Below are 26,661 nucleotides of genomic sequence, written 5' to 3' on the forward strand. Positions count from 1 at the left end.
GTGCTCGTAATGGTTGGCGAATCTACACGAACGCTGATTGGATGGCGAGGCTTCGGAAGTGCGCAGCAGGAAGCCAAATATGGCAAGAGGTCCCGAGTGCGCGCTGGGACGGGTGTGAGCGCATCTGAATCACCGTCCTCCCACTACTGCTGGTGACTCCTACAAGAAACCTAAGACGCAAAGGCAGATCTGTTTACACATTCGGAGAGAGCTGAAGTACAAAGAGACTTATTTCATATATACAAAAAAGATTTTTTTTTATTTTCTGAACTACTTGTCGTATATAAATAAACGCTGTGTAGAAAATAAGTATAAATCTATATAAATTGAAACAGTAAAACAAAAGTACTGACAGGCAGGACCACTAACACTGACACAGGAAACTAATAAATGTTTTAGGAATAAATCAGACAACTTCAGCATGTTCATGAGTCCAACACACACAAACATTGTAAACACACATGGGTGTTTTCATCTACTGTGTGACTGAGGAGCAGAAAGCTTTAGTTGCATCTCTGCTGCACCTGATAATGGAAACTGCTTTTAATGTCAAGGATCAAGTATTGTAATTTCTAATATTGTCATTTCATCTGTGCAGTACATTGTAACCTAGTCATGTGCACAATGCTTTATAGGTATGGGCTGTTCTGCACTCTTAAAGAGCATATCATATGACAACTGGAGCAAGATAAACTGAAGACCACTTAACCACTATCACCTAAATTCTGATGCTGTGCAACATGAGCTGAGCCTCAGTTTTCTCATAGCTGCTGGTACATGCTGAAATTAAACAATAGTTTTCCACCAATTTATCTTCTCACTATCAAACAAAAGAGCCAAAGTGATGGTTTTGCAGGCTAAAATGCAAGCTATTGGATGGGAGTGGAATAGATTGCCTACTCTGATTGCAGTACTATTGCTTTGTTTCATCTTGCTCCACTTATCTCTCTGTGCAGCACAGATATGATTTACAGGCTCTTTAGTTTGTTGAACACAGCCCTCCCAATCTATTTCCACAAGGGACCGTTATTGTGTTTGGTTCCTGATGATATCCACAGTCCTGTGTCAGTGGTTCTCAGCTGACGAGCATGCCCTCTTTAGCGGCTAGTCGCTGTCTGTGGACGTGATCCTGTTCTAGCTCTTCATGGCTAGGGTGCCAGAGCCGTGACAGGATGCGCTCCATGTTAAGGGCATACATGGTGTGGGAGGGCATCACACCATGGTGAACCTGCATCAGATAAGTGGAACAGAAGGTAAATGTACCATTTAAAAATCTGATGGTGAAAGGGCTTGAAGGTATAATCAAAATTTGAATGCAGATGAAGTTGAAGCAGCAGTTACAGAGGTCCAGGAAGAGTTCAAACCTGTAAAGCCTCAAGGAGATCAAACATGCTGATTGGAGGTATCGGTGCAGGAAGACTGTCAGCAGAGCAAGCCAGCAAGTGAACAGCTTGTTGCTCTGCCTCATCAGGTGACACCTGAGGTGGTGGGCCTGCTGGGAGAGAAGCACTCGAAGGGGGACTAAAAGAAAAAAAGAAAACAACCGACTTAAAATAACAGCTTACTGTTTTGAGAAGTAAATTAAATAGGTTAGCAAAGTGGCAACAAGAACATTTAATTGTGCATCAACCATTTTCTCTTAATCTAAACATGCACATGAGCCATTAAGAGCTGAAGTGTTGTCCCTACCATTCAGTCACACTGTGGAAAGCAGCAAGGCTATTTTTTAGATAAGGTTGAGGCGTGACATCACTGCCAAAGGCATAGGGGAAATGACCGTCTCGTAGCCGATACGCCTTCCTCCTTGTGATTACAGCTGTGAGGACGTCTTTTAAGTGGTGCTGAAATAAAATCAGAGCACTGAGTGATGGATTTGTTAGGGCAAAATTATGCCAAGCTTGAAGCCAGATGGATTATTGGGTGTTCTCTACAATCCAGCATCGTCACAAGAAGATTTTAGACACACTATATTGGTACATTTTACTATTTACACACATGCATTTGGGCACAAGCTTATGTTCTCTGCCCATGAACAATTACTACACACCTCAACAGCATAAATCATGGAGTTGATGGCATCTTCTGTGATGTTATCCAGGCCCAGCTCAAAGGCTGTCACCATCATACGGGCCTCCAACTGGCCCCGAGTTGGCAACAGAAGAGTGTGGGCACTGAGACGCAGCTCTTCCTCCTCACCTCCAACCTGTCGTGGGCTGAACGGCTGGGCGGCACTTAAAGGGTTTTGAGGCTGGAAGCGGTGCTGAAGACACAAAATAGGACAAAAAAACATCCAATTCAAGATTTCAGTGATTAACTGGATGCTGTTAACTTTGATTCAATTGGATTATTAGCTGATTTACAAGATTTATTGGGTGTGTGTTTTACACTTTTTCATAAAAATAATAAGAAGAATGACTTACATCAAACTTTTGCCTAGAAGAACATTTCTTCACTCCTCTCGGTTTGCCAGGCTTTGAAGCAGAGCTACCTTGCCATTGCAATGGCCCGGCGCCCTCTGGAGGACAGAAAAACAACACACGACACAAATGGCATCGAAAAAATATGGAAGAATTTTGAAGAATGTGAACATAACAAAGTAGAAATGCTTCATACAATATTTTATACCTGGTGTGGAGACGATGATCTGGCATCGTGTGAGAATAGCCAGGAGGAAATCGTTATGAACGTGAACTATGGAAGGAGAGGGGAATAATCCAGTATCACTATTATTATTGTTATCATTATTATTTGTTGTATTGTTTTTTATACAGAATTCATTGCTGAGGACTGTTTTTTCCTGAAAACTAACCATTCTCTTGTGACAGCAGACGACGTGCCTCGATGTCAAACTCCTCCTTGCTGATCTTGTGTTTAAACCATAGCTTCAGGTTTGCCCAGTAGCTGTACACAGACAAGACACAGACAACATCACCATGGGACACAAATGCATGCATTTTACAGCATTCACTACACTTATACTCAACGTGTACTCAACGAATGTTTTATTCTATTCCTTAATGTGTCCTCTTTGGTCGTTTTTACTGTCAATGGGGTGCACCTAAATATCCAGAAGCTGTATACATACAAACCCACAACTGTACCTAAAGAGAAATCGTTTAGTTCAAAAAGATAAAAATGAGTAGCGGTATCTTAACTTTGATACGCATCTTCTCGCCAGGAAAATGAGTGCTTGCATTAGCAGGTGCTAGCTAGGTGCTACTTTGCACATAGGTAGTTTAACTAACGTTCAATATTTTTGCCTTACCGCGACAGACAAGTCGGACAAAACCTCTACAACGCAAACAAAAAACACATCCAAAGAGCGTTTTACTTACTGCTTGACATTATCACCAATTGCATCCGTTAAATTTTTCTTTGCAATCTCAAGCTCGCTAGCATGGGCTGCCATGGCGTTCGTAAACTCGTCCTTACGTCATCATTCCGCGACAAGTTTTTTTTTTAAATCTGTGGTCTGTGGTTTTCACAGTAACGTTGCTGTAGTTTTTACAGAGACTATAAAACGTTAAATTACTTGAAATTGGATCGTTTCTTTCACCTAATATTACCCAAACATTTCTATTAAATAAAAATAAAAAGACAGGTTGATGAATAAACTAATGTAAGATGTGCACGGCCAAGGCATGACAAATAAAACGGATAAATCAAAGGATAATCATTTTGTTCCTCGTAATGAGAAATATAAGTATTTCAAATAATCAAACTATGTAAACAAGTAAACTGTACTGTTAGAGAGTTTAGGTAGTAAAATTACTCAAACACTAGATGGCAGTCTGATTGAAGGAGTCGTCCACTTGGTGCAAGAAGTGTGGAGAAAAGAGGTATTGGACCTTTGAAATGGGATATGGCAGCACACAGAACTGAGGTCAGGGTTCTTTTCCGAGCCCCACTATGTTTACATTTATATTATCCTGGTTTTGATACAGGTTATGGCATTTATATGTTTAGCCTATGTTAATATAACAGTATTAAACTTTCTCATCATCAGATCACATTCAGAAAAACACACAAGGTGTTTGTGTGTGTGTGTCTGTGTGTGTGTGTGAGTGTTTTTTTTTACAACCTTTTACATGCCAGAACTTAACACAAAATACTGACACCAGGAGTCCAGGACACTAGTTTGCAATACACAGATACACTAAGCTAAGGCCAATGCCAACAATGTGACAAAGCTAAAAATATATCTGATGAACAGGAAGCAGAGTTGCAACCTCTTACAACAAAGTTAGAGCAAACATAATTTGTCCTTCTTTCCAGCTCCAGGATCTTCCAACATTTTACTGCCCATTAAAGTTCTTCTAAAAGGGGATTTTTGTGCTCCCTTTACTCCAGACGTACCACTTTTAATGATCTGAACTTCCATCCAGTATGAAAAACACCAACCTGCCAAAATCTAAATCATTTAATAAAACTGAAAAAGCTTCTTTTTTAAAAAATTGTTTGTATTCTGTCCTATTTCTTAACCACTAAAATTCCTGTCTCACTCAAACGTCACTCACAATTAACCTTATCTTGGAGCTCCCAGCTGCTAAAATATTAACCCACCACCTCTACATAAAGAGACACTATTTTTCTTCGTCTTTCATCTAAATGTAGTGTTAGAGTTAAATTCAGACCCCCTCCTTCCACGTCTCCTGTAGACTGGATGTAGAGCATTTCTGTGGTTCCCTCTGTTGTCCTTTGTGGCTCTTTGGCTCATACCTCTTTCCAGCAGGTTTAGGCTGGGAGGCCCCTTTTTGTTTTTCACTGCTTCAACTATGGTGTAAAAACATTTGAGTCGTCGGTGCGATCGTTCCTTCAACTCTGTCTCCCCAGGCGGTCGTGAAGTCTTAAACAGACCTTCATGACTCCCACCATTCATCACAATAAGTGGATTCACAGAACCAGAGTGCATACAGTTAACAATCACAGGCCATTAGTGGGTCCTCAGTTCAGTGAGTAATGCTGACTTCACAGTGTTCTGAGGTCATGAGTCTTCACAGAGGAGATCCATTTGATCATGTAGAGGGTTTCAAGGTTTGAGTCTAGTATAAACAAGCCTGTCATGCAAACCACACCAACAATGAAAACCATCTGAATTTTCAGTCACTAATAGAGAGACCTAATGTCTGTTAATAAGCAGCTAGAACTTAGGAAGCACACTTCTCACGACTCAAATGTCCCCTTGTTTGCTATCTCTGGGTTGTGTTCAGTGCTTAGATGGACTTATTTATGTAAACAGAAAAGACCCTTAACAAAATAAATCTCATGTTCACAGTCTCTGTCCTAAAATATAATTCTCCTGTAGACTTGAGGGGAACAGTGGCCGTCTGCAGCAGAATGATCCTTCCCAGAACCCTCCGACTGATCATCCATCTTAAACAAGTGTCTGTTCAGCTTTAAATCACTTAGAAGCAGACTTGGTTGTGGAGTTGTTGAACTGTGCCAGTTAAGGCAAAAATTAGTCATGGTGATTATTTTCAAAGAAAACAGCTCCACATCCTGTCTGTTGATTTGCTGGTTGGCGCTAACTGAGTTTTGGAGGCCTAATGAGTCACTCTCACGGACATTTTCCCAACAGCAGATGTCTTTTAGCAAACAGCAGTGAACTGTCCAGACATCTTCCGATCCTGGTGGTGAAATTTGTAGACAGTGAAGCTTCACTGAGTGACAAGGAGGGCCTTCACCTCTGAAACCTGCAGCAATCCTCAGAGGACCACACTGCTGCAGCACTTGGCCATCCCTATAGTCGGCTAGCCAGTTATTTGAGGGGGTGCAGGCCTGAGTGTGGTCCCCTAACCCAAGCCAAGGATGTCACCTTCACTGTTCCAACATCTGACTGCACAGGAGGATGGTTTTTGTGGGTTAATCAGGCATTTCCATATCCCCACGAGGTTAGTAAAAATGTAAGGGTTCAGTGTGTGGTGGGCAGAGTTATTGGAAGACTTCGGTTACAGCTCCTGTGGTGACAGAGCAGCCCACACTGGTCGCCTGTGGGGTGGTTAGCACAGAGGATTGAGAGAGGCAGATTTGCAATAAAAAAGTGGGTCACTATCATAGTTCTATCCCTGGTCTAGCTGACAGAAAACATTGAAATTAAACCCATTTTTAAGGTGTCTGTGAACATTATCTTGACCTATTAAAGAAGCTGTTCAGTGCCCAGTAGGATCCAGTTTGAATATACAGTAAGAGTAAAATTTGAAAAACTACTGTAGTCAGACAGAAAGCTTGTGAAAGGAAAGTCTGAGCTCAGCTGTCTTTTTCAGTGTCTGCACTTTTACACAACAAGTTGAATAAATATGATCTAATAAAAACTCCATAAATTTGGATTACTAAGGATAAAACCCTAGATACATCTCACATTTTGGTGTTTGTGGTAAGGAAACACAGACGTTGGTGGTATTGCTCTTATTATTGCTAAAATAATCTTCCAAATAAACATGTGTGCATGACAGCTCTGTAAACAGAGCTTTGATGGAAATGATGTGATAACTTTAAGGTATTAACTGTTCTGGACTGTGGAACAAAGAACAGATAAAAATTGAACAGAGACATAGAGCTCAACAAAGTCTTCAGCCCATGACTTCCAGTTCTCCACTGCTCTGTTAGTGCCTGCAGAAAGATGTCTTTGTGCCATGTCCCTATGTTCGTCTCAAAGAAAGCACAAGGCGCAAACATCCCGGCATATTTAAGACAACTCTGGCTTCAGTTTTTAGTAGGAACAACAACATTTTGCAGGCATGATTCACACCCTTAAGATAAGACTATGTGTAGTAGATAAATCAGCATGAAAAGAGCTCATTGGAAACCCTTTGGACAAGAACACCCTCTGAAGTGACCCCAGATGTTTTTATGTTGTTACTGTTAGTTGTATAATATTGTTCTGCCAAGTATTGTGACTCACTTTATTGCTGTTTCATTTTAGGATTGTGGTGCCATTTTTATTAGATGCTGTTTTTTAACATGTCCATAAACATGTCTCAGTGTCCAGCTGGATTGGACTGCTATCCCTGCTTTGTGTTTTTCTTTTTTCTTTTTTTAAAGAGATGGGTGTGAGGGCCATTGTGGTCAATAACAAAAAAACAAAAAAAAAACATGAGTCTATTTTAAGTTTAGAGACCAGAGGCTGCTTTTCTTTCATGTGTTGTGGATGCAGAGCTGTTGTTCAAAGCACTCCCACTAGTATCAGTCTTCCCACTCCCCTCTCCTCAGGGATGGTTCCCCCAAAAGGATGCTGGATACTTTCCGTCCATACTGGTGATTACAGAGTGCAGGGATCCATGACTTTTTCAATGAAAGATATTTCTTACAAAAACATGCAGTTCAAGCACTTTAGTGTGGAAAGAATGTACATTTCTCTGTATTTGAAAAAGGGAGATTGAAGGGGGGGGGGGTGGCATGGAAAAAATAACTTGGAAATTTGGACCCATTCCAAACCAGTCCATCCCCTCCTCCTCTGCCTCCTCTCTTTTTCTTTCTCCATCCTGTCTGGTTTTTAAAAATGTGTTTCTCGTTGTCTGTCCCAGTGCCTATAACTCAACAAGCTTGGTCGACATTTTTTTTCCCTTCTTCAAAAACCACTCAAAACAAAACGTAATTCCATCTTTTTTTTTTCTCCTCCTGACAATGCTTGGATTTCACAGACTGAAATTTAATCAAGAGCCAAATGAGAAAAACATATAAGAGCAATTTTTACATGTTTAAGCACACTTGGAGAATGATTGTCATTTATACAGCGGAGGAAATTAGTCCTATTTTCTGTAGGATCACTTACTATTCTCCTGGGACACCTGGCCCTTTTCAATGTTTTGATAACTTAATTATACATATAAATTATCCTTTCATGTCATCTGCGCTTGGACAAAGTAATTTAACATGCATTAGAAAAGTCCTTTTAAGTGTAAGGGTTAAAACATTTTTTTAGGGACTGTGGTCTTTCAGATCTAAAAGTGGATACAGTGCCTAAATAAATTTATATACGGTAGGTATTAACAAAATGTACTTTCCAGCTCTCAGCAACTATAGCAAGTTAAATACCATGTACATATGAGTGTTTCCCCCACAGTGAGGTAGGAAGAGCTGCATTCAGATCATGTGATACTTAAGCTTGTGAATGAAATGAGCACCAATGAAGGTTTTTTAAGTCTCCTCTTCATGTAAATTGTGTCAATGAGGAAAACACAGTGACTTCTTAATCAGACGTGTTATTATTATTATTTGTCACTTAAATACCATCTATGTGTGCTGCTATAAAGAGATAAGTCCATATCTGTTACAGGAGGTGGGTCAGGTCACTGCCTGCTTGTGTGTTATCTCCATTGGTGCTGTGCTTTTGTCTAGGATCAACCTTATAAAGTCACAATTCAGAATGAGTTTCAAGTTTGCCTTGGCCTTCATAGCTGCCACATGACCAGCCTGGCTTGCAGTCTCATCTTCTCAGTCTATGGGCCTGATCATCATGCGGACCGTTTTCATGGAATAGAAGCCTCCGCCATAGTCGGCCCAGAAGATACCATCTTGGAATTTGCTGCGGTAGACGCCACCGGTGTACCAGACACCGTTAAGATTGGCTTGGCCGCAAGCATTGTACCACCAGCCTCCTTTGTGGAAGTGGGCACAGTTACCTGGTGTTGGGAAACAGAATAATCAGTTTAAAATCAGTTTACCATAAAGAATCATGTAGGAAAAAGAAATTATTTAGATTTTGATTGCATCTCAAAACAAAAGCAAACATTTCCAGCTACCTGAGAAGGCGTCCTTGTCTCGATCCAAAGTGGTGAACTGTTTGCCGTTGTGGCTGCTGAGGGAGTCCCCGGCGTTTCCCTGGTACGTGCCCAGCCGCAGGCGGAATCCCTCACTCTCTGGTTCCAGGTGGAAGCTGTTGTACTGAGCGTACACCTTTTTCCCCATCCAGTCCTCCAGCTCCACCAGCAGCTTGTAGTCCCCCTGCCTCCCCAGCTTATAGATGGCTTCCAGGCCGAGCCAGTATTCCCCATCTATATTTCCGAAGCCGCTCTGAGTCAAAGGAAGATTATAGGGAAGGTTACAAAAGATGAGAGAAAACGATGCACATTGTTTGTTATGTGGTCACCAGAGGAGTTTAGAAACATGAGCATTATTTAGGAACATAAAACCTCTTGCGGAAGAAACTGTTGAATTGTGAATAGAAAAAATTAGCATTTTGTTTTTGCTGATGTTTTGCTCACAGCTCTGTAGTTCTGAAAGCGGTCAGAACTTCAAAAGGAAAAGCACAAACAATGCCATTCTGTATTTGAAATGTTCAAAGAACAGCATGTTCAGGGGAGTTTACAGGGGAAAATAAGCATCCTCTCTTTAGAATGCTGGTTTATTGCTCGAAGACCACAGAGCTCCTGGATCTCAGCTAATGGTGAAACTGGCCTGGGCACTTGTGTTGAATAACCACAAGACTTCTACGCTTGGCCATGTGCTTCTAGAACACTTCAGCTGGTAGGAGGCTGAGGTTTGTGATTGTGGATTAGCTGGGTGAGCCAGCACATGATGAATGATGCAGGGTTTAAGTCTGGGGCCTCCTCTGTGGTGCTGTGTGTGTGTGTGTGTGTGCATGTGGTGGCTTTGTGGGAGAGTGTAGAGGCAAATCAATGTTGAAGAGCGCGATGTTGCTTCCAGTTACACATACACAAGCCTGGCTGGGCTGAATGAAGCAGTGCATCGCAGAGGCTGCCAGCAGTGATATACTCCATCTCAATCTCACAGAGCTTTGATGAGAGGGCTCTATATGGTGTGGTGTTGCAAGCCAAGCAGCCATCGTCCAAGAAGGCACCATAGTAGGAGCGGTTTTGGAAAGAAGCGCCTGCAGATTGGAACATACCTTCCTTCTGGGGCATCTAATGTTTCATAATGGGAATCTTAAACCAAATGACCTCGGACGAATAGTGCTGCTGACAGGGCGTTATATTTTACAGTAAGTGAAAACACAAGGATTCAGGCTCAGGAAATTGTCCCAAAGACCCCAGATGGTTCCTCTAGATGGGTCAAATAACAGAACCACTGTTGTCTCTGGAAGAGCCAAGTGTTCAAAGGCTGACCCAAGAAAGAAGGGAAAACGAGAGAGTAAGGGCAGGGGAGGTCTCTTTGTCATCACCTTGTAGTTATCCCAGTTCCTGAAGAAATTAACTGAGCCATCCCTTCTGCTCTGAATGACAGTCCAGCCTCCGTTGTCAATGTCCTGCTCGCACCAGACCTGCACTGGCCTCTCCAATTCATCTGGCTTGATCAGGTACATGCCGCTGGTGCTGTGTCCGGCCTCCTGCGCCTCCAGACAGTCTCTGAATGGGCCTGGAGGAAAAAAAAGATATGAGAGGAGGGGTACTGGTAAGAAAGATGGCTTGAAAATAGAGAACAGCATTTGAATGCTACTTACATTGTTTGGACAGTTAAAATCTAAGCTAGGCTACGTATCTTTCAGAGGATTTGGTCCTTTATGTATGCTTTCAGACAAACAGAAGTAGTTGTTGGAGCATCAGTATAATTTAAAATAAAAAATCTGAAAAAATATTAGCAACTCAACTCACCGTAGTTTGATTTTTACATTTTACCGTTTTTTTATGTCGTTTTTATACATTCTTTCCATTTCTTCACCTCATTATTGGCAAATATATGCGATGACAATTTTGTTTTGTGCTGATGATTTAGTTGAACCAGAGCACGGATACATCAACCATGAATTTACATTATCAGGAAACACAGAAGACAGAAAGTTAAATAAGTAGACAAACAAACGATAAACAAGAACAAAAATCGCACAAACAGACAGAATAATAGAAAACACATGCACATACAGTCAGCCTACAAAGTTATACCATGTCCTCAGAGAGCAGCGAGAGAGAACTGGGCTGTTAAATTACTTTAATAAGATACTACTTTCCTTCATTTGAGGTCAAAACCCAAAATAGACATCTTGTTATCCTGTCCTTGTTAACGTCTTTCTTTTTTAAACGAATTGACATTTTCATTACAAGATTTTTAATTAATAGCATGTGTGGCAGGAAGTTTATTTAAAGGGCGGGTAACAGTCTTCCCGCTAATGATATAACAATAATGATGTAAAGCTATGTTCCATACACTTAAGCATACCAGAAGTGCTTCTGCTTTGTGGTTTGGAGGACCCCTATCATGGCAGCCTGGGTTTTGTCTGCATCTCTCATGCAATGGAAAAGTCTTGGTAAGGATCATTTCATACACAGCTGCACTGACATCCAACACAATTTATTATTCTTGGGTGAAAGCAATCTAAATGTGTCAGGAAATTCTGTTGATGAGCAAAATCATGCTGGTCTGGCCTTTCTTTGCTTTGCTTTAAGTCCCCTGCTTCAATTCAGACGTTATAACATTTTTATTTCCATCCTGGTTCTGTTGAGTAGAGTCGAGCAGAGTTCTTGCTGAAATTGCAAATCTCTAACCTTTGAAAAGGAGGCCGCGGGCCCACCTGCAGCTGTATGCAAAGTTAGAGACTATTATTTTGTTATGGTTGGCCTGCAAGTAATGACTGCTTGGCTTTTTTAATATATATATATATATATATATATATATATATATATACCATGTGTTTTGGATTTTTACGACTGACTCAAAGAATTAATAAAAAGAAAGTAACAAACAGATGGATCCCTCTCTTGAATATTGATCATTGTCTCACTCACCTTCTGCACTGAAGTTTCTCTGTGTGGGTTTCTGGACTTCCAGGGTACCAGTTGTAGGTGAAGGCCCAGAGCGAGAGCCCCTTTCCCGGGCAAACCCTCGAGTGTTGTCCGTCTGGATCTCATTGGTAAAACGTGGCACGCTGACTGGAATGTTCTCGGGTACCACCTGCACCAGTGGCGGTCCCAGGGGTGGCTGCTCATTCCTGCGGCTGTACACCTGCATACAATGCTCCTCTAGTGCTCCAATCAGCACTGACTGGTTGTTCACCACTGCAGATAGGGCTGCATATTTGGCCTCCAGTTCCCTGTACCGGGAAGACAGGCGCAGTGACTCACTGGTGGCGTTGAGGATGCGTGTCTCTAGCTGGGCCAGCTCCAGTGAGTTGTCTCTCTTCCTGATAATCTCATGCAGCAGTTGCATGTACAGCTGTGTCACTCTGGAATTCATATTTCTGCTCTCTTTCCTCAACAGCTTCATCTCGTTCACCAGGTTGCCGTCCACATCCACCACCAGCTTCAAAGTTTCCATCTCCCTGCGCTGCTTTGACAGAAGGTCACGCACTGAGGCCACATCCAGGCGTGTTACTCGGTCCTTGTCAACAGAATAACCCCTGGCAGCACAGATGGGGCCTGTGATCTTCTGCTCAGGGACCAGGAAGGTGTAGGAACACTTTTTGTTTTCTCCGCTGGCCTCTGGAGCCCTTCGTATCCGGGAGAGGATGGGGTTCTTCATAGTGAGGGCTTGACCGTTGCTCCAGAGAGACAGACCAAACAGAATAAATAGGCTCCACTTTCCAGGTCCCATGGTTTCTATGCTCCTTTTCATCAAGCAAGCTAGAGATCTATAGAAAGAAATAGAAGCACATAGCATCAATGATAAGGATGAGGTTATTCCACATTTTTTAATGAAAACATGAAAAACCTTAGTCTGACTCTCAGTTCTTTCTAACGTTACTTCTGTGAAGGTTATTTGTTGGCTAATTCAGAGCTATAGCTCTTATGTAAGACATGAATCTTTCAAATGTCTCACAAATATGCTGTTTACTCTTTTAGCAAGAGAAATGGAAGTAGGACGCTGCTTTGTTGGTCAATTGCTCCACATCTTTGGTAAACATAAGCTAAATATTTCATTTCAATTACTGGATAGACTGCCAAGACATACAGACACTCATGGCCCCCAGACGAATGTTTCCATTCTAGGGTTAGCATCTGAACATGTCACAAACTTAACCATAGTACCAATAGGAATCCTTTTTTAAGGCCAGCCACCACAGCAGTGAAGAAAAAGGTGGAGAAACTTGTGGCTCATAAATGTGTTTAATGTAAAACAAAAGTACTGTCCTCTAAGCAGACTGCTTTTATTCCTATATACAGGTGAAGTAAGCTAATGTTTACCTTTATACATTTGCTATTACTGGCAGTGCAGAAATGTCCTCTGGTTTGGTCCAAGTCATGCTGAAGGAGCTTCCTTTTTGTTTCCACTTATAGTGCTTTTTGTTCAATTTCCTACCACTAGAAAACAACACTGTTTTGCAGATGTTTTCTTTTCGCCTCTAATCCAATATAACCACTGTGCCTGCAGACCTAAAAAAAGAACATCTGTTCGCATGATACTGGAGACAGCTTCCACAGAAGACTCAACTCAAGAGTCTTTCATAATTATGAGAATTAATAACATGTAAAGTGAAAAGTAGTGACTTTTGTGCCCCGTGGTACCAATGTGGCAGAGTAACAGTAGTTTCACCCACTCACCACAAATCTATTATCTAAACTCGCACTTTCAACACATTCCCTCATGGGTCCTCCTTCATTTTGGTCCTTACCACATCTGTATCAGGTGTCTGGGTGTGTGTAAGTGTCGAGATCTGTTTTTAATATTTCTGTAGATCTCGTGGCTCAGACCTTCCATGACTCTACCCTTTAGCCTTTCAGTGCACCTCATGTGGAGAATTAGAAGGTTAACCCTCTGAGTCTAAGAAAAAAGGTGACAAACTTAAAATATTTGACAGGAAATTGAGTTTATATGGCCACGAACGACACTGAATATACATTTTATAATAGAAAATAATAATACATTGTGTTTGTCAGTGCTTTTCGTGACACACCAAAATTCAATTCGGATCATTATTCTCTGAATTGCCTCAAGGTGCTTAACAGAGACCCAGAGCTGGGACCTCATCTTTAACTGACTCATTTTAACTTTTGTCATGGCTGGTACAATCAGCTCCATCAATGTGTCTGAGGAGCAGCATGGGGAACAGGGGTCCCTGATTTATGAGTAATGTTTTCCGGGGTCTATTTTTGGACAGAAAGCTAACGTTTTGATTTTATAGGTTTTGACAGCACAATGAATGAAGCAGGGGTGGGTGCATGCTAAGTGAAAAAATCCCTGCCTTCCATATTCATGGCTTGAAAATGGAACAGCACTGGTGCGCCAACTTCAGGCTAATTTTGGCACTGGACCCAAATCCAACCAGAAGACATTCTGGTGGATACGGGCAAGGAGCTTATAAGCAACCTTCATCTAACACTCATGACAGACTCACTGTTTGACCCACTTCACATGGACCCTCGTCAGAACAAATCCACAGAGGGTTTCTGCAGAAATTGCAAGGAAGCAGAAATAAATGATTCCAACACAGAGACAGTGTCAGCTTTACATCATTTTCTGTGGTCTTCTCTTGATGTTTAGCTGCACTGAAGTGTCCTGACCACAGGGAATGGGACAGAGCCCAGGGCATTACCTAAGCTGCTGCTGTAGCAGAATAGAACCCTTTTATCATTGTCATAGGAAAAAAACATGATTGCCTCAAGGGAAAAATGCTTTTTGGTGTTTTCATGAAGCACAATGACTTATTGATAGAAAGAGGGCATTACTTTTTAATGACTATGTTATGGAGCAACACAAGAGTGAGTCCTTAACAAGCCAAAGTTTGTTTTGTCATAGATTAGAAACCAAAGGAAACCAGGCCATGTGTCAGAGCTCAGAAACACCTTGGCTCTGTCAGTCAGTTATGAGCTCTTTTTCCTCTCTTTCTGTAATCACAGGTCATCCCTTTCAATAGCTCTCTCTCAGCAATTGGCCCGTCTGCATGTCTCCAAGCCCACAATATGAATCTCACAGGCCCCCGGTCTGACAGGACTGACACTGTTTACACAGAGGCTCCTCAGCCAGGGCTGTGAATCTCATCCACAGTTATTACCAGCGGGTCTCATTCGGCCGTTCACACCCGGCTGGTCTTCATCAAGTCTGCCACAGCAGCCATTACTTTGTTGACTTATTAGAAGGGTATTTTCTCCTCTCCTCTGCTTTCCCTTGCTTGGAGCCAGACCTCACCAGATCCAGCCACCCCCTCTATATTAAAACAATCTCTGCTACCAGACGGGTCAAACTGTGTGGTGGCTGGAACAGGGGGATGCTGGAAACCAGCCCACTGACTCTAAGTGCAGAGTCTTAAGTGGTTCTAAGCACGCACAATGTACTGCAAGTTACAAATCGTCCTTTTTTTTCTTTTTTTGTCAATCCAGACCTTGTTGTGGGGGGGGATTCCAATTAGCTCACAAGTTAGTCTGATGGTGCCACTAATTAGACCCGGCTGATGAGAAGACAACATGACACATGAGCTTTGTACACACTGAATATAATCAAGGGCTTTACATTAGAAGACTCTAAAATTACTTAACAAGCCACTGAAGTACTAAAGTACTTTTTTCTTTTTCCATCTGGACTCACGATTGTTATATTTTGATTATAATAAACAAAATATCAGTTTACACAATCATTTCCTTATATTCACAGAAATAATAAAAAAAAAAGTCAGACCTGTGTCAGTAAGTTCAGTCAGTGGTCTCAGATGTGTCTTCCCTTCAGGTTCCTGTTCTCCATTCTTCTCAGTCTCCCTCTGCCCTCACTAAGATTGAAGGCCTGCTCAGTGTGCTGTGGCAGCAGCCGGCACTGTCCACCAGGAGAGAACAGAGGAGGGGTGGTCCATACACAGAAAGAAGGCGGCTGATGCTGTGATTTCCTCCTGTAGTTTGAGCAGAGGCCCTGCCTTCCCCCTCTGATGTCACGTTGAGTTTAGGAAGAAAGACTCCCCCTGATATAAAATTTCACCACAAATGAAAACAAAGTGATGAATCTGATTGGCTGGGAGTCAGAGAAGCTTTCTGTCATCTTTAAGTTCTCATAAAGGTCTTGTTTACAAGGTTAGTTAGTCTTCCTCACACGCAATATGTCAGGCTTGAAGATGATTTGTCTTTGAACACAAACACACACACTCCTGTCTGCTTCATTCATATAACCATTTCTCATATTACACCTCCTCACAAATCTGTTTCCTATCAGCTCTAATCTAATGACTGAGTGATTCTGGCCATCCAGTAGCTTTAGCATAATAACAGGAGGTCTGTTTTGGATGGAAGCATCTCTGTTGTGTTTACTCCTTATATGGAATGTGTGTGTCTGTGTGTGTGTGTGTGTGTGTCTCCAAGAGCTATTGGCAGCTGTGTTTACTTGGTTATGAGGACAATATGCGCATGGCTTTGCAGACAAAAAGAACGCCCCTCAGCTAAATGTTTTGGATTGAGGAGGAAGCAGAGGCTTTGAAGCGCAGGGATTCTCTGCGTGGGGAGACATACTTCAACATGTGGGATGACAGTTTTGCTCATGAGCAATCAAGACAGAATATTTATAATGTAGACAAGTGTGTATGTGTGTGAATGCATTTCAGTGAGAGGCTTTCTGTGTATTTAAGGCATGTGCTTCATTTAACCAGGAAAATATTTAGTGAGCTGCATTTATTAAAGACTTGTTCAACCTGTTTCATTCTGTCCAAAAAAAACAAAAACAAAAAACAAATCACTGACATTCTTACATCTGGCGTTTGTCTTAAGGGAGCATCTGACTTTCATTCCCAGGGTAAATAACTCTGCAGTGTTTGTCATTTCTATCTCCAAATGGCAGCATTGTAAACATGACCTCTGGTGGACCCACTAATTTTTGCCCCAAGTGCATCTCTGTCAGTCACTCTTGCAACTCTTTGCCGTCTTAGTCTGTCCTATCTAAAGCCCCTTTCGTTGCACCGTTAAGCAGCACACACCACACGAGACACCAATAATGCATGACTCCTCTGATTTGGGACAGTTTCACGCAGGTGTTTGCTTCTGAATAAGCAAAAGGTGGCACCAAGAGAGGATCTTGGCTTCCCACATATTAGAGGAATATTTTAGCAAAGCCACACTTTACACATCCACATCACTGTTAAGATTATTTATATGTGTGCACTGTATTTAGATGGAGGAGTTTTTATGTTGTAACCAATTCTCTATTTAAAAACTGACCATTACTGTAAGCAGTAACACTGATGGAAACCATCTCTCTCTGTGAGCCCCTCCTTGTGGCTAAACCTCTTTACTGCCTAATTTCACCTTCGTAGTCACAGGATAGATAGATAGATAGATAGATAGATAGATAGATAGATAGATAGATAGATAGATAGATAGATAGATAGATAGATAGATAGTGGAAAGTCTGTAGCCTTTAAAATATTTGCCTATGATTACAGTACAGTTTTGCATGTAAGATTAAATCATGTTTAAGGGCCGAACACTCGCACCCTCTAATAAGCCCCTGTGACGTCAGACAGTGTGGCCAATGGGAAGCCTGACAAGTGACAGTTGACACTCGGCGTTCAGTAGCGCAGTCTGTAATCAAAACAGAAGATCATGTCATTATTTTACTTTGTTTAAATTGGTGCGTTTGACAAATAGTGATGAAATAATGATTTTGTTTTAAAACTTTTTGAACGACCTCTTGCTGTCTTTTTTATTTTTATTTTTAATCTCCTCTGGGCTTTTATTTTTCCAGCATGGTGAGTTTGACCCCCTTCCCTTCTGCCCGATGTTGGCAGTGGTTTATTTTCGTACCCTTTGTCTGGGCGGCAGTCGAGTAGTTAGTGAACATACGGTGCTGAAGGACCAGTTGCTTTTGTCCACTTTGCCCTACAGAGACGGTGGATTAGGTGATTTAAACGGGCTTTACGTATGTGCTGTGTCTCATCTGTTGCGGATAAAATTAGACCCGTGCATCGTTACAGATCCTGTGTCACTGTGGATCTGCTGAGCCCTGAGGTAGAAGCCTGAGAGGCAACTTTGAGGGTCTGTATGTGATTCAAAGGTGAACAAACCTTGATAACACGTTTAATCTGTGCACAAAACAGGATTATTATGGCGGACATACCAAATTATTAGTGGAAAGGTCTTTTCACCCCATAATATCACATGTATTTCTTCTTTAAAATAGTTAAATTAAGCTTGTAAAATAAATGCATTTGTTCTTAGCGCCTTCTTGGCAGAAAGTATGACTCTGCTGTTACCTGTGCTGCAGGATGCCGAGGGCCCACAGGCACTCAGCGACCTCTGCTTGGCTCAGGTGTGCAGCAGCATGGAGGCTCTGTGCAGCATACGAGCAGACGGATCTATGAGCCTCATCTGGGCCCCACTCTTCCCACAGGAGATGGCTGACCAGCTACTGCAGAGGATGGCGACAAAAGGTAGGTCAGGAAAAGTCCAAAAACATCAACATCAGCAACTGAGGACAGAGACAAAGTGGCTGCTGTTCTTCGGGAAATGATGAAGTCATAGTCTGTGAGCTAAAGATAATTGTTCTTCCTTCATAAACAAAAAGGGATTCAACAGTCAGACTCAGATGATTGATTATGTTTACAGTGAACTGAGGCTCCAGTCTGTAGTGGGAAAAATCTATGTGTGTGGCTAAACTGCTTCTTTTTCCTACAACATCGCTCTGTTTGCTTCTCCCTACAAGGGATACTGAACGACACAACTGTTGGGATTTTCCGAAGCTGCAAAGAGCTCCGCCTGCGTCATGCCTCCATCCGTGGCTGTGCGGTGTCAGCAGAAGGTTTCTGCATGGCCCTCTGCCCCCACCGGCTCCTGGAACTAGATGCTTCCTGGGTGTCTGGGGGTCTGACTGGGGCAAACGTCATCTCAGGCCTGGCTTCAAACACAGAGTGCAGGTCTAGCCTGCAGAGGTTGTCCCTCAATGGGTTGCATCTTGACTGGGGGTCTCTGGAGGGGCATGGGGTTGGCTTCTGTTCCCTGCAGGGCCTCAGGTCACTCAGCCTTGCCAACACAGACCTAACTGATGCTGCACTTGAGGACCTCTGCACTCTACCTCACCTGGAGTCTCTGGATATCTCCTGCACTGCCATCTCAAAGCTTACTGCTCTCATTGAGTGCAGAAAAACTCTGAAGTCCATGACTGGCCACAAGCTGAGACACCTTGATATGTCTCCTGCCAGGTTGCTCTTTGTCTTCTGCCAGCTTCAGGCTCTCAGGCATCTGGACTTTTCAGAGGACCACTTTGCTGTGGATGACAGTGACGGAAGAGATGGAGATGAGACAGTGCGACAGCTCCTGGAGGGGAGTCCCCAGGTCCTGCCTTCACTTGTTTCTTTAGATATCTCTGGGCGAAAGAGAGTTAGTGAAGCTGCAGTCAGAGCCTTTGTGGAGTCCAGGAGTGGGCTGGTCTTCTTGGGCCTTCTAGCCACTGGGGTCAGCTCCTGTGATGTCCTTTCTTCAAAGAAAACCCTAAAAGTAAGGATGTGCTCCTGGCATCAGTGAATGAGAATATACACATATGAGTTTGATTCTTGAAAAAGTTTCTCATTTAATCGTTGACTCCGGGCTGAGATTCTGTACTTACTAAATCTCCAGTCTCTGTGACGCTGCTGGGCGCTCTGCTGTGTGTTCAGGTAACCGGAGAGGCTAACGAGAACCAGGTGTGTGAGGCACTCAGGAGGTACAGAGACCGCGAGTGTTTCGTACGAGAGGCCCTCGTCCATCTCTACAATCTGACCACTGACGCAGACAAACCGCAACCAGACATGCTGAAGGTGCTGTGGCCTGGATCCTTCACCGACTGCATTCCTGTCACACAGTACATCTCGATTTTAGCAGATTTGTTTGATTAATGCAATAAATGCGGCTGTAGGACTGTTACTGTTTTGTTTTTGTTTTTTCAAATGGAATTTTCAAACAATAGCCATGGGCTTAAACAGAAAATATGAGTGAGCGTAAGGTTTCCTAGCTAAAATAATGAGCAGTTTAAACCCAGAAAACACTGGAATCCATAACAAGTATGAACATATGGTGGAGCTGAAAATGTGCTGCGACCTGATGTTCTAAATACTGTAATTAGATGTGATCGTAGAGACGAGGTGGTGTTTCTAGTACGATCCAGCTGCACAGATGGAGCATCCTGGGTACAGACACTGACATGTGATGTCTTGTTTCCTGCAGCTGGTGGTGAGTGCGATGCAGAGCCACCCCACCTCTCTTCACGTCCACCTCGTGGCCACAGCGTGCGTATTCAACCTGACCACTCAAGACCTGGCGGAGGCCATGTCTGTCAGCCTGCTCAGCTCCACTGTCACCCAGCTACTGTACGCCATGAAGAACTTCCCCAACAACCATCAGGTCAGGACCCGCTCAAACTCAGATTTCACTTCTGTAATGATATCATGTAGTTAAACAAACAGCCGACCTGTCAGTCATCACATTTGTAGGAGCCACCTTCAGACAGTATGCGTAGTTGTTCTGTAACATTCTATATTCTCACACTGGTATCTTTCCTCTGTTCATAAATATTTCCATCACTCCAGGTGCAAAAGAATTGTCTGCTGGCACTCTGCAGTGACTACATCCTTCAGGATGTCCCTTTTGACAAGTCAGTTTTCTTTCCCTTGGTTGTAATATGACTTTTGAGCACACAGTCCCACAGTAGCCAAAATAATCAGTGTACTCCTGGAGTGGCACTGGCAGTGTTTTTCCAACAAATTGGGATCCAGCTGAAATATATTTTGTCTTGAATTGTTCCTGCCAAAGGAAAGAGTTCTTCCAGATGTTAAAATGCAGACCTAAAGTCAGATTGTTTCCAGTGTTTGCTGGTATATTTGTATAATTCTGCGTTTCCATGCTGTGATCATGCTTTAGGTATTTAGCAGCCATGCTGGTGATTAACTGGCTGAGCAGTCACGAGGATCCGACCCTTCAGAGGATGGCTGTGGCTGTCATCTCCATTCTGGTGGCCAAGGTCAAGACTCTGCTCACTTACTGTGCATTAGCCTGCTGCAGGAAAATAGAATGACACCTGTTAGTCCCACCTGCTGAACCCTCCCGTGCCTCTGTGGCACACTCAGCTTTCATGTAGTCCAGTTAAATGCAGCCGAAGTGCTCTTTGTTCTAGTTTGACATTCAGCAGAATGGATGGAGCGCTCATCTGTTTGTTCCATGTGCAGTTGTCCATACAGGAGACCACACAGCTCAGCAAGGACGTCTTTATAATGAAGGTACATTAGCACTTTCAGCGTATTTAGTTTCAAACTTACACAACAGCCTTGGCTTAGCACTAGAAATGCATGAGGGTTATTTCTAGTTCTCTCTCTCTCTCTCCATCTTTCTCACCTGCTTATTTTCCATTACTTAGTGTATACAGTACACTCATCCACTTATTGCTCCTGTCACTCCATGGTTCTGTGCACTCGTCCTTCTCAGTTTACTGTCACATCATTAATCAGTCATTTCTTTTGTCCATGTAATCAAGCTGCTCTCAACACTTTGGTTATCACCTATTTTTGTTGTATTATTTTCTTTAACCTCATTTTCTGTCTGAGTCATTTTTCCTCTGCTTGTTATCATTTTTTATCCAACAGCAGCTGCTGGCTATCGTGCAGCAAAAAGCCATGGTGGGAGTGGTGGACTCCACTCTGAAGTTTGCCCTGAGTGCCCTGTGGAACCTGACGGATGAGATGCCTGCAGCGGCCCGTAACTTCATCGAGTGCCAAGGACTGGAGCTGTATGAGGAGGTTCTAGAGGTATTAAAGGGCCAGAAAATACATAGACAAATGGACACTCACTGAGAGAGACACGCTTTTCTTCTCATGCTGTCCTTTTTTTATTGTTGTATCGCAGTCTTACTACGGTGAGGCCTCTATTCAGCAGAAGGTCCTTGGCCTCCTGGTGGGTGTATCAGCATTTTCCTCCCACATTTAGGTCCTATAATTGTGACAAGAGACAATGTCTTAATTTGAAAATAGTAATGGAGGAACGGGAATGCAATTAAGTTAATCTTGCGTGAAACCTTCCTCCTGTATCCCTGTGCTGCAGAACAACATAGCAGAGGTGGAGGAATTACAGGCTGATCTGATGGAGGAGGACCTTTTGGAGCATATCCTCAGTGTCTTGCAGGACTCTCAGGTGGAGGTGGGGGTTCGGTACTTTGCGGGAGGGATTCTGGCCCACCTTGCCTCCAGAGCAGACGCCTGGACCCTGGATGACGATCTGCGCGGAACCATACTGAAACAGCTGGTGTGTATTTTGGATGCAGGCTTTCTTATATAATGGTAAAAAACAAATATCTGTCTCTGGCTTCTTTAAAAGCGTCTGTCTTTTGTCTGCAGCATGACTCCATTATGACATGGACCCAGCTTGAAAGAGAGATGGTGTCATACAGGTGAGAGAAACCAAACATTAACAATAAGGATGCAGACGTTTACAACACTTTCACCCGTTTCGTCACAATTTAACATTAATTGTAAGATACAGATTGCATAACAATGTAATCAAGTTTATTTCCCATTAATTGCACATGCCACAGCCTCTGCAGCACTCTTATGTAACCCTTTGCTCAGTAAACATGCCTCATACTAGATAATACACAGTTAGACAACATGCTAAAGGAATTCATCTAGGACTACACTTTTACCCTTATTTAATCTGATCTGTCTCATGATGTGTGCACATTTCAGGTCGTTCCGTCCATTTTGCCCTCTGCTTCAGACCTGTCAGCCCTCAGGAGTGCAGCTGTGGGCGGTCTGGGCCATACATCTGGTCTGCAGTCAAAACAGTAAGTCACATAATCAGTGCTTAGACCCAGGAGAGCCAGAGGTGCTTTTTAGGGATGTTTTTAATTATTTTATGTGCAAAATATTCCACCTTATGTAATGTTGACAGACTGTCTGGTTTATTAATAGTCAGGTTGCGTTGTGGCCTCCATTCCTCTCTCTCATCCTCTTATCACTTCCTCTTTCTTCCATCCTCTAGCTTCCCATTACAGCAGCATGCTGGAGAAGGAGGGCCTGATTGAACTCCTGAAAGCTTTGGCTGTGCATCCCGACACGCACAGCGACATCAAAGGGCTATCAAACAGCATCTTCCGTATGGTGGAGCAACAGAACACCTCAGGAGCGTTCAGCAATCAGACAGAGCCTCAAAACTGCTGACAAACGTGTGAAGAAAGGAATTATGTTTTAATGTCTTTGAGAGGCATCTAAAACTCTAGATGTGATGTTAGAGCAGATGCAGTTTTGAACGCTTCATGTCAACCCCCAAAGAATAGAAAAGGTGATGTAATATACTGTATATTTTACATGGGCTGGATGATTACAGATTGTGAAATATTATTTGTGGCTTTAAAAACAAATGTGTTTGTGTGTAGAGAGCTGTGAATGTCCTAATTAATATTTGCACTATTTTGAGGTCAGAACACAACACAAAAACATCATGTTCAAAATAAAGTGTGGGCTGACGCTACTTCCAGAAACAGTCACTAGAGGGTGCTTTTGTACTGTAGAAATCTGGCCATTTGCCGCCTTAAATAAATGTAAAATATTCTGTCAGCGTATACTTGCAATATCATATGTGTCAAGTGACAAGATGGCACAGCATCTTGAATGTGCTTGTTTTTTTGTGTGTCTGTTCTGAGCTCCCCCTCCTCCTCCCCTCTCGCTCTCTCCCTCCCTCTGCTATCCTAGATGCTGAATTCATTATATTTTATGTAATGCAGCTGGAAGACACAACTGCTCAAAGGCATTTAGAGTGTCTATTATAAGTTGGCCTATTAATAATTCCTTTTGAAAAGTGGATTAACAAGCTCACATGCATATCTGAGTTGTACCACCATGTTCAACTTTTAAGTGTCAAATCCTCTGGATTCACCTTCTTAAAAAAAAACCCTGAAGGAATTCAAAGAGGTGTGCTTAATGTTGTATGGCTTTGCATGCTGGTGATTCAGCCACTTGCTTGCCACTGGAAGACTATACATTGGAAAAGAGCTGCAGGAGCTGGGTCAGCATTTAAAGGCAGCTCACAGCATAAACGTTAAACTCACTGTTGCAGCCCTGTGGGATTAAAGGTTAAGTTTTCTATAGTGAACACAGCACTATATTACAACCAGCAGTTCAAGACACGAGGAGAGTGGGAAGACACACGTGCTACTTTCTGGGGGCTATAGGTTATTTTATATGGTGTGCTGGTGTCAGTGGATGTGGAAAACATCGGGTAAAGTGAACAGGGCCCAAAGGGTAATAGTGGTGAGGAGTGTGTTAATCAGGTCTAAAGTTTCTGTCTGTGGCACAAACAGCCTATCAATATTCAAGTGACACATGAGAGGCAGACACAGATAGAAAGATTGGATTGAATGGACAAAGAAGGAAAAACAGGAGCCAATTTACTGCCGAAAGTCAAATGAGAACATCTCTGTTTAAAACATAAAGCTACTGCGGCCAGGGAAGAACGGCTAGTGGAGCTGTCTGATTAAATGTAAATTCTCAAGCTATGGAAATTTGGGCACGAGATCCTTCATTTTTACCAGTGAATGCACCATTTAAAGCAATCACCTTCAGGAAAATAACATCATGCTGGAACATCTGGCCTGGAACTGTGTGTGTGTATTTATGGGTATATATCAGACTGCCATGAATAAACACCATTTTGGTAGGGTCTGAATGAATTTGATTAACCCTGGTTAAGATGGAGTGTGTGTGGAGTTGAGGAGATATTTAGCCTGACAGCTGTGACAGCACCCACTTGCCAAGCATTAAACATTCCTACAATTACAAAAGGTAAGTTATAAACATGTAAACATGTTGATTTCCACAGTTCAGTGATGCATTTTAACACAGACTTCTGTGGGAATGACTCACTTTCGGAACCCACCCTCTTGTGACCGTTTTGGGAACAGCAAATTTTTCCACTTTAGCATTGTTTTACCTAGTTGTTTAGCTAACCTGTTGCTGATGGCAGCTTTATGTAGATATCAGACTACATGTAATCTCAATCTTGGCAAGAAAGTGCATAAACAAATTTTACAAAATGTCAAACTAGAACAGAAGAGAAGAATAGGTGTGTAAAAAGCCACAAATAGACATGATTGTAGGGAAAATGATAGGTGCAAAAATAGCACTTATGAATAAAAATATCTTTATAAAAGACAAATAAAACAAGGCAGGGATAAGGAGAGACATGCCGGAGATTAAAGGAATAGAGCCACTTTCATGTGCCACAATTGTTTGTGCAAAAATACCACAGACCAATTTGCAGATCCCCTGTCTCAGTCTGAAATATCATTGTGCTCCTTTGAGTTGGGGCTTAGTGTGAGCGAGCGTCGTTATCACACTTGTGCAGCCCGCTCCACTGGATTAACACAACTGTGGACTGGCCTGGGTACCCAGAGTACACTAATATAACCCACAACACAACACATCTCCAGCTGTGAATGTGTGTCTGCCTCAGTAGTGCAGAATGTAAGAATGTTCAAAGAGCAAAAAGCAGAAAGAGAGGGTGAACAACAAGACAAAAAAAAGCAACACTTCTCCAGGCAGAACTGTGACGCACAAAAGGACACACCATCTCCTCTCCAATGACCTTTTATTGCTGGGGAAGGATACAGAGTTGGCAGGCCCTTGAGCCTGTGTGCAGATATGAAACAGCAGTGGGACCATGCTCCTCTCTGCCAAGTGAAGGCAGGGCCTTTACTCTTTACCATCAATCAATAAACACTTTCCCAGAGGCGGTCTGAGTAGACTTTGTCAATATCATGTCAAATAAAAAAGCTCACAGACAGAACACAAAGAATCCGAATCATCTCTGATGATAATGCAATGTGACTTGATAAAGTGAGGAAAACAAAACTGGAGGAAACTGGAGGAAAAGTCACATTTGGCCTGAAATTAAAAGCAGACAGTTCTTCAGTGTGTGGTCAGACTGATGGATCACTGAGGAGCGCTCATTCAATGCTGTTTGTATGTTCTAATTAGAGATTTAATTGACTTTTTCAGTATCAGATTTGTACTATAGAGCTTATAGTTATGTTCCAGCTTAGTGCAGCTGAGTGGGTGGTTGGAGTCGGCCGACAGTAATTTGGTGCTCTCATCATTCGTGGCTTTAATTAATGATGAAATTTTCATGAAATAGTTGAAACACACGCATCCAGTTTCTAAGCACCAGTCACTAGAATATACCCATCGACTAAGTCGCTCCACTGCTCCATGACTAAAGGATTTTCGTTCTGTGTGTGTGTGTGTGTGTGAGTGAGCATGTTTGTAAGTAGATGTGTCAGAGGGCTATTACGGTCGGTTAGAGCCGCTCTTACTTGATGTCACATCTCCCATCTGCGGGCATTTTACAGTTATCCGTTCGCCTTCAGCTCAGTGGATGCACACAATGGTGCAAAATTACAGTATGACTGAAACAACCACAGGCAGGAAACATGGCTGCAGGAGCTTCTAAATCCAATGGCTGTGTGCATTTCTTTGTCTATTCACTGAACTGGCTCGCAGGCACAGCTGTGCTTTGACCAGACCCAGCTGAGTGCATCTCTGTCCCCGAGCACATCCCGGCCAGTGACCACTGCCTCAGCTCAGGCTGGTGAATGATGGGATATGGAGATGAAAACAAGCATCCATTCTCAAGCGCTGCAACAACATTCCATTTAGTGCTGCTATCTATCATCTCAAAGCTTTATCTCCACATTTCATTTTATTTCTCGTGAGTTAGATGAGAGGATTGTTACCACTCATATTTTAAACATGAAGCTGCAAAGTGGATCTTAACCAGGAGGGAACAGCCAGCCTAGCTCCAGCATTTGGAAGTGAAATGCCTGTCACATAGCAACACACCATGCACC

At 42.6% G+C, this 26,661-nt stretch overlaps 3 protein-coding genes across 3 annotated transcripts; 1 reads left to right on the plus strand and 2 right to left on the minus strand.

Annotated features, from left to right (window-relative positions):
• Positions 1 to 302: 302 nt before the first annotated feature.
• tada1 (transcriptional adaptor 1) lies at positions 303 to 3,430 on the minus strand. Its single transcript, XM_028427819.1, has 8 exons — positions 3,336 to 3,430; positions 2,810 to 2,901; positions 2,626 to 2,691; positions 2,421 to 2,515; positions 2,048 to 2,260; positions 1,690 to 1,841; positions 1,365 to 1,521; positions 303 to 1,228 (listed from the first exon to the last, which is right to left on the minus strand). Exons 1-8 carry the CDS (start codon positions 3,407 to 3,409, stop codon positions 1,076 to 1,078), a joined length of 1,002 nt encoding a protein of 333 aa, XP_028283620.1. The 5' UTR covers positions 3,410 to 3,430; the 3' UTR covers positions 303 to 1,075.
• Positions 3,431 to 7,585: 4,155 nt separating this feature from the next.
• On the minus strand, positions 7,586 to 15,688 carry angptl1b (angiopoietin-like 1b). The gene is made up of 5 exons (XM_028428353.1): positions 15,502 to 15,688; positions 11,679 to 12,520; positions 10,121 to 10,314; positions 8,742 to 9,012; positions 7,586 to 8,621 (listed from the first exon to the last, which is right to left on the minus strand). Exons 2-5 carry the CDS (start codon positions 12,502 to 12,504, stop codon positions 8,434 to 8,436), a joined length of 1,479 nt encoding a protein of 492 aa, XP_028284154.1. The 5' UTR covers positions 12,505 to 12,520; positions 15,502 to 15,688; the 3' UTR covers positions 7,586 to 8,433.
• Positions 15,689 to 17,393: 1,705 nt separating this feature from the next.
• On the plus strand, positions 17,394 to 23,546 carry LOC114449853 (protein zyg-11 homolog). The gene is made up of 15 exons (XM_028427692.1): positions 17,394 to 17,430; positions 17,545 to 17,548; positions 18,064 to 18,229; positions 18,502 to 19,292; positions 19,451 to 19,591; positions 19,998 to 20,174; positions 20,360 to 20,424; positions 20,691 to 20,790; positions 20,996 to 21,046; positions 21,410 to 21,571; positions 21,669 to 21,716; positions 21,864 to 22,064; positions 22,157 to 22,209; positions 22,505 to 22,602; positions 22,800 to 23,546. The coding sequence occupies exons 2-15, from the start codon at positions 17,546 to 17,548 to the stop codon at positions 22,976 to 22,978; spliced, it is 2,235 nt and encodes a 744-aa protein (XP_028283493.1). The 5' UTR covers positions 17,394 to 17,430; position 17,545; the 3' UTR covers positions 22,979 to 23,546.
• Positions 23,547 to 26,661: the final 3,115 nt, after the last annotated feature.

Source organism: Parambassis ranga, chromosome 17, assembly GCF_900634625.1.
Source record: "Parambassis ranga chromosome 17, fParRan2.1, whole genome shotgun sequence".
Classification (NCBI taxonomy): Eukaryota; Metazoa; Chordata; class Actinopteri; family Ambassidae; genus Parambassis; species Parambassis ranga.

Bases quoted from the DNA above. Each gene is read 5' to 3' on its own strand.
- tada1 (XM_028427819.1), bottom strand. From the start codon at position 3,409: ATGGCAGCCCATGCTAGCGAGCTTGAGATTGCAAAGAAAAATTTAACG. The intron at 2,902-3,335 runs GTAAGTAAAACG...GTCTGTGTACAG, and splicing joins ATTGGTGATAATGTCAAGCA to CTACTGGGCAAACCTGAAGC. The intron at 2,692-2,809 runs GTTAGTTTTCAG...CTCCTTCCATAG, and splicing joins TCTGCTGTCACAAGAGAATG to TTCACGTTCATAACGATTTC.
- angptl1b (XM_028428353.1), bottom strand. From the start codon at position 12,504: ATGAAAAGGAGCATAGAAACCATGGGACCTGGAAAGTGGAGCCTATTT. The intron at 10,315-11,678 runs GTGAGTGAGACA...TTTTTCCTCCAG, and splicing joins GAGAAACTTCAGTGCAGAAG to GCCCATTCAGAGACTGTCTG. The intron at 9,013-10,120 runs GTGATGACAAAG...CCTTTGACTCAG, and splicing joins GGAACTGGGATAACTACAAG to AGCGGCTTCGGAAATATAGA.
- LOC114449853 (XM_028427692.1), top strand. The intron at 19,293-19,450 runs GTAAGGATGTGC...CTGTGTGTTCAG, and splicing joins CTTCAAAGAAAACCCTAAAA to GTAACCGGAGAGGCTAACGA. The intron at 21,572-21,668 runs GTATTAAAGGGC...GTTGTATCGCAG, and splicing joins TGTATGAGGAGGTTCTAGAG to TCTTACTACGGTGAGGCCTC.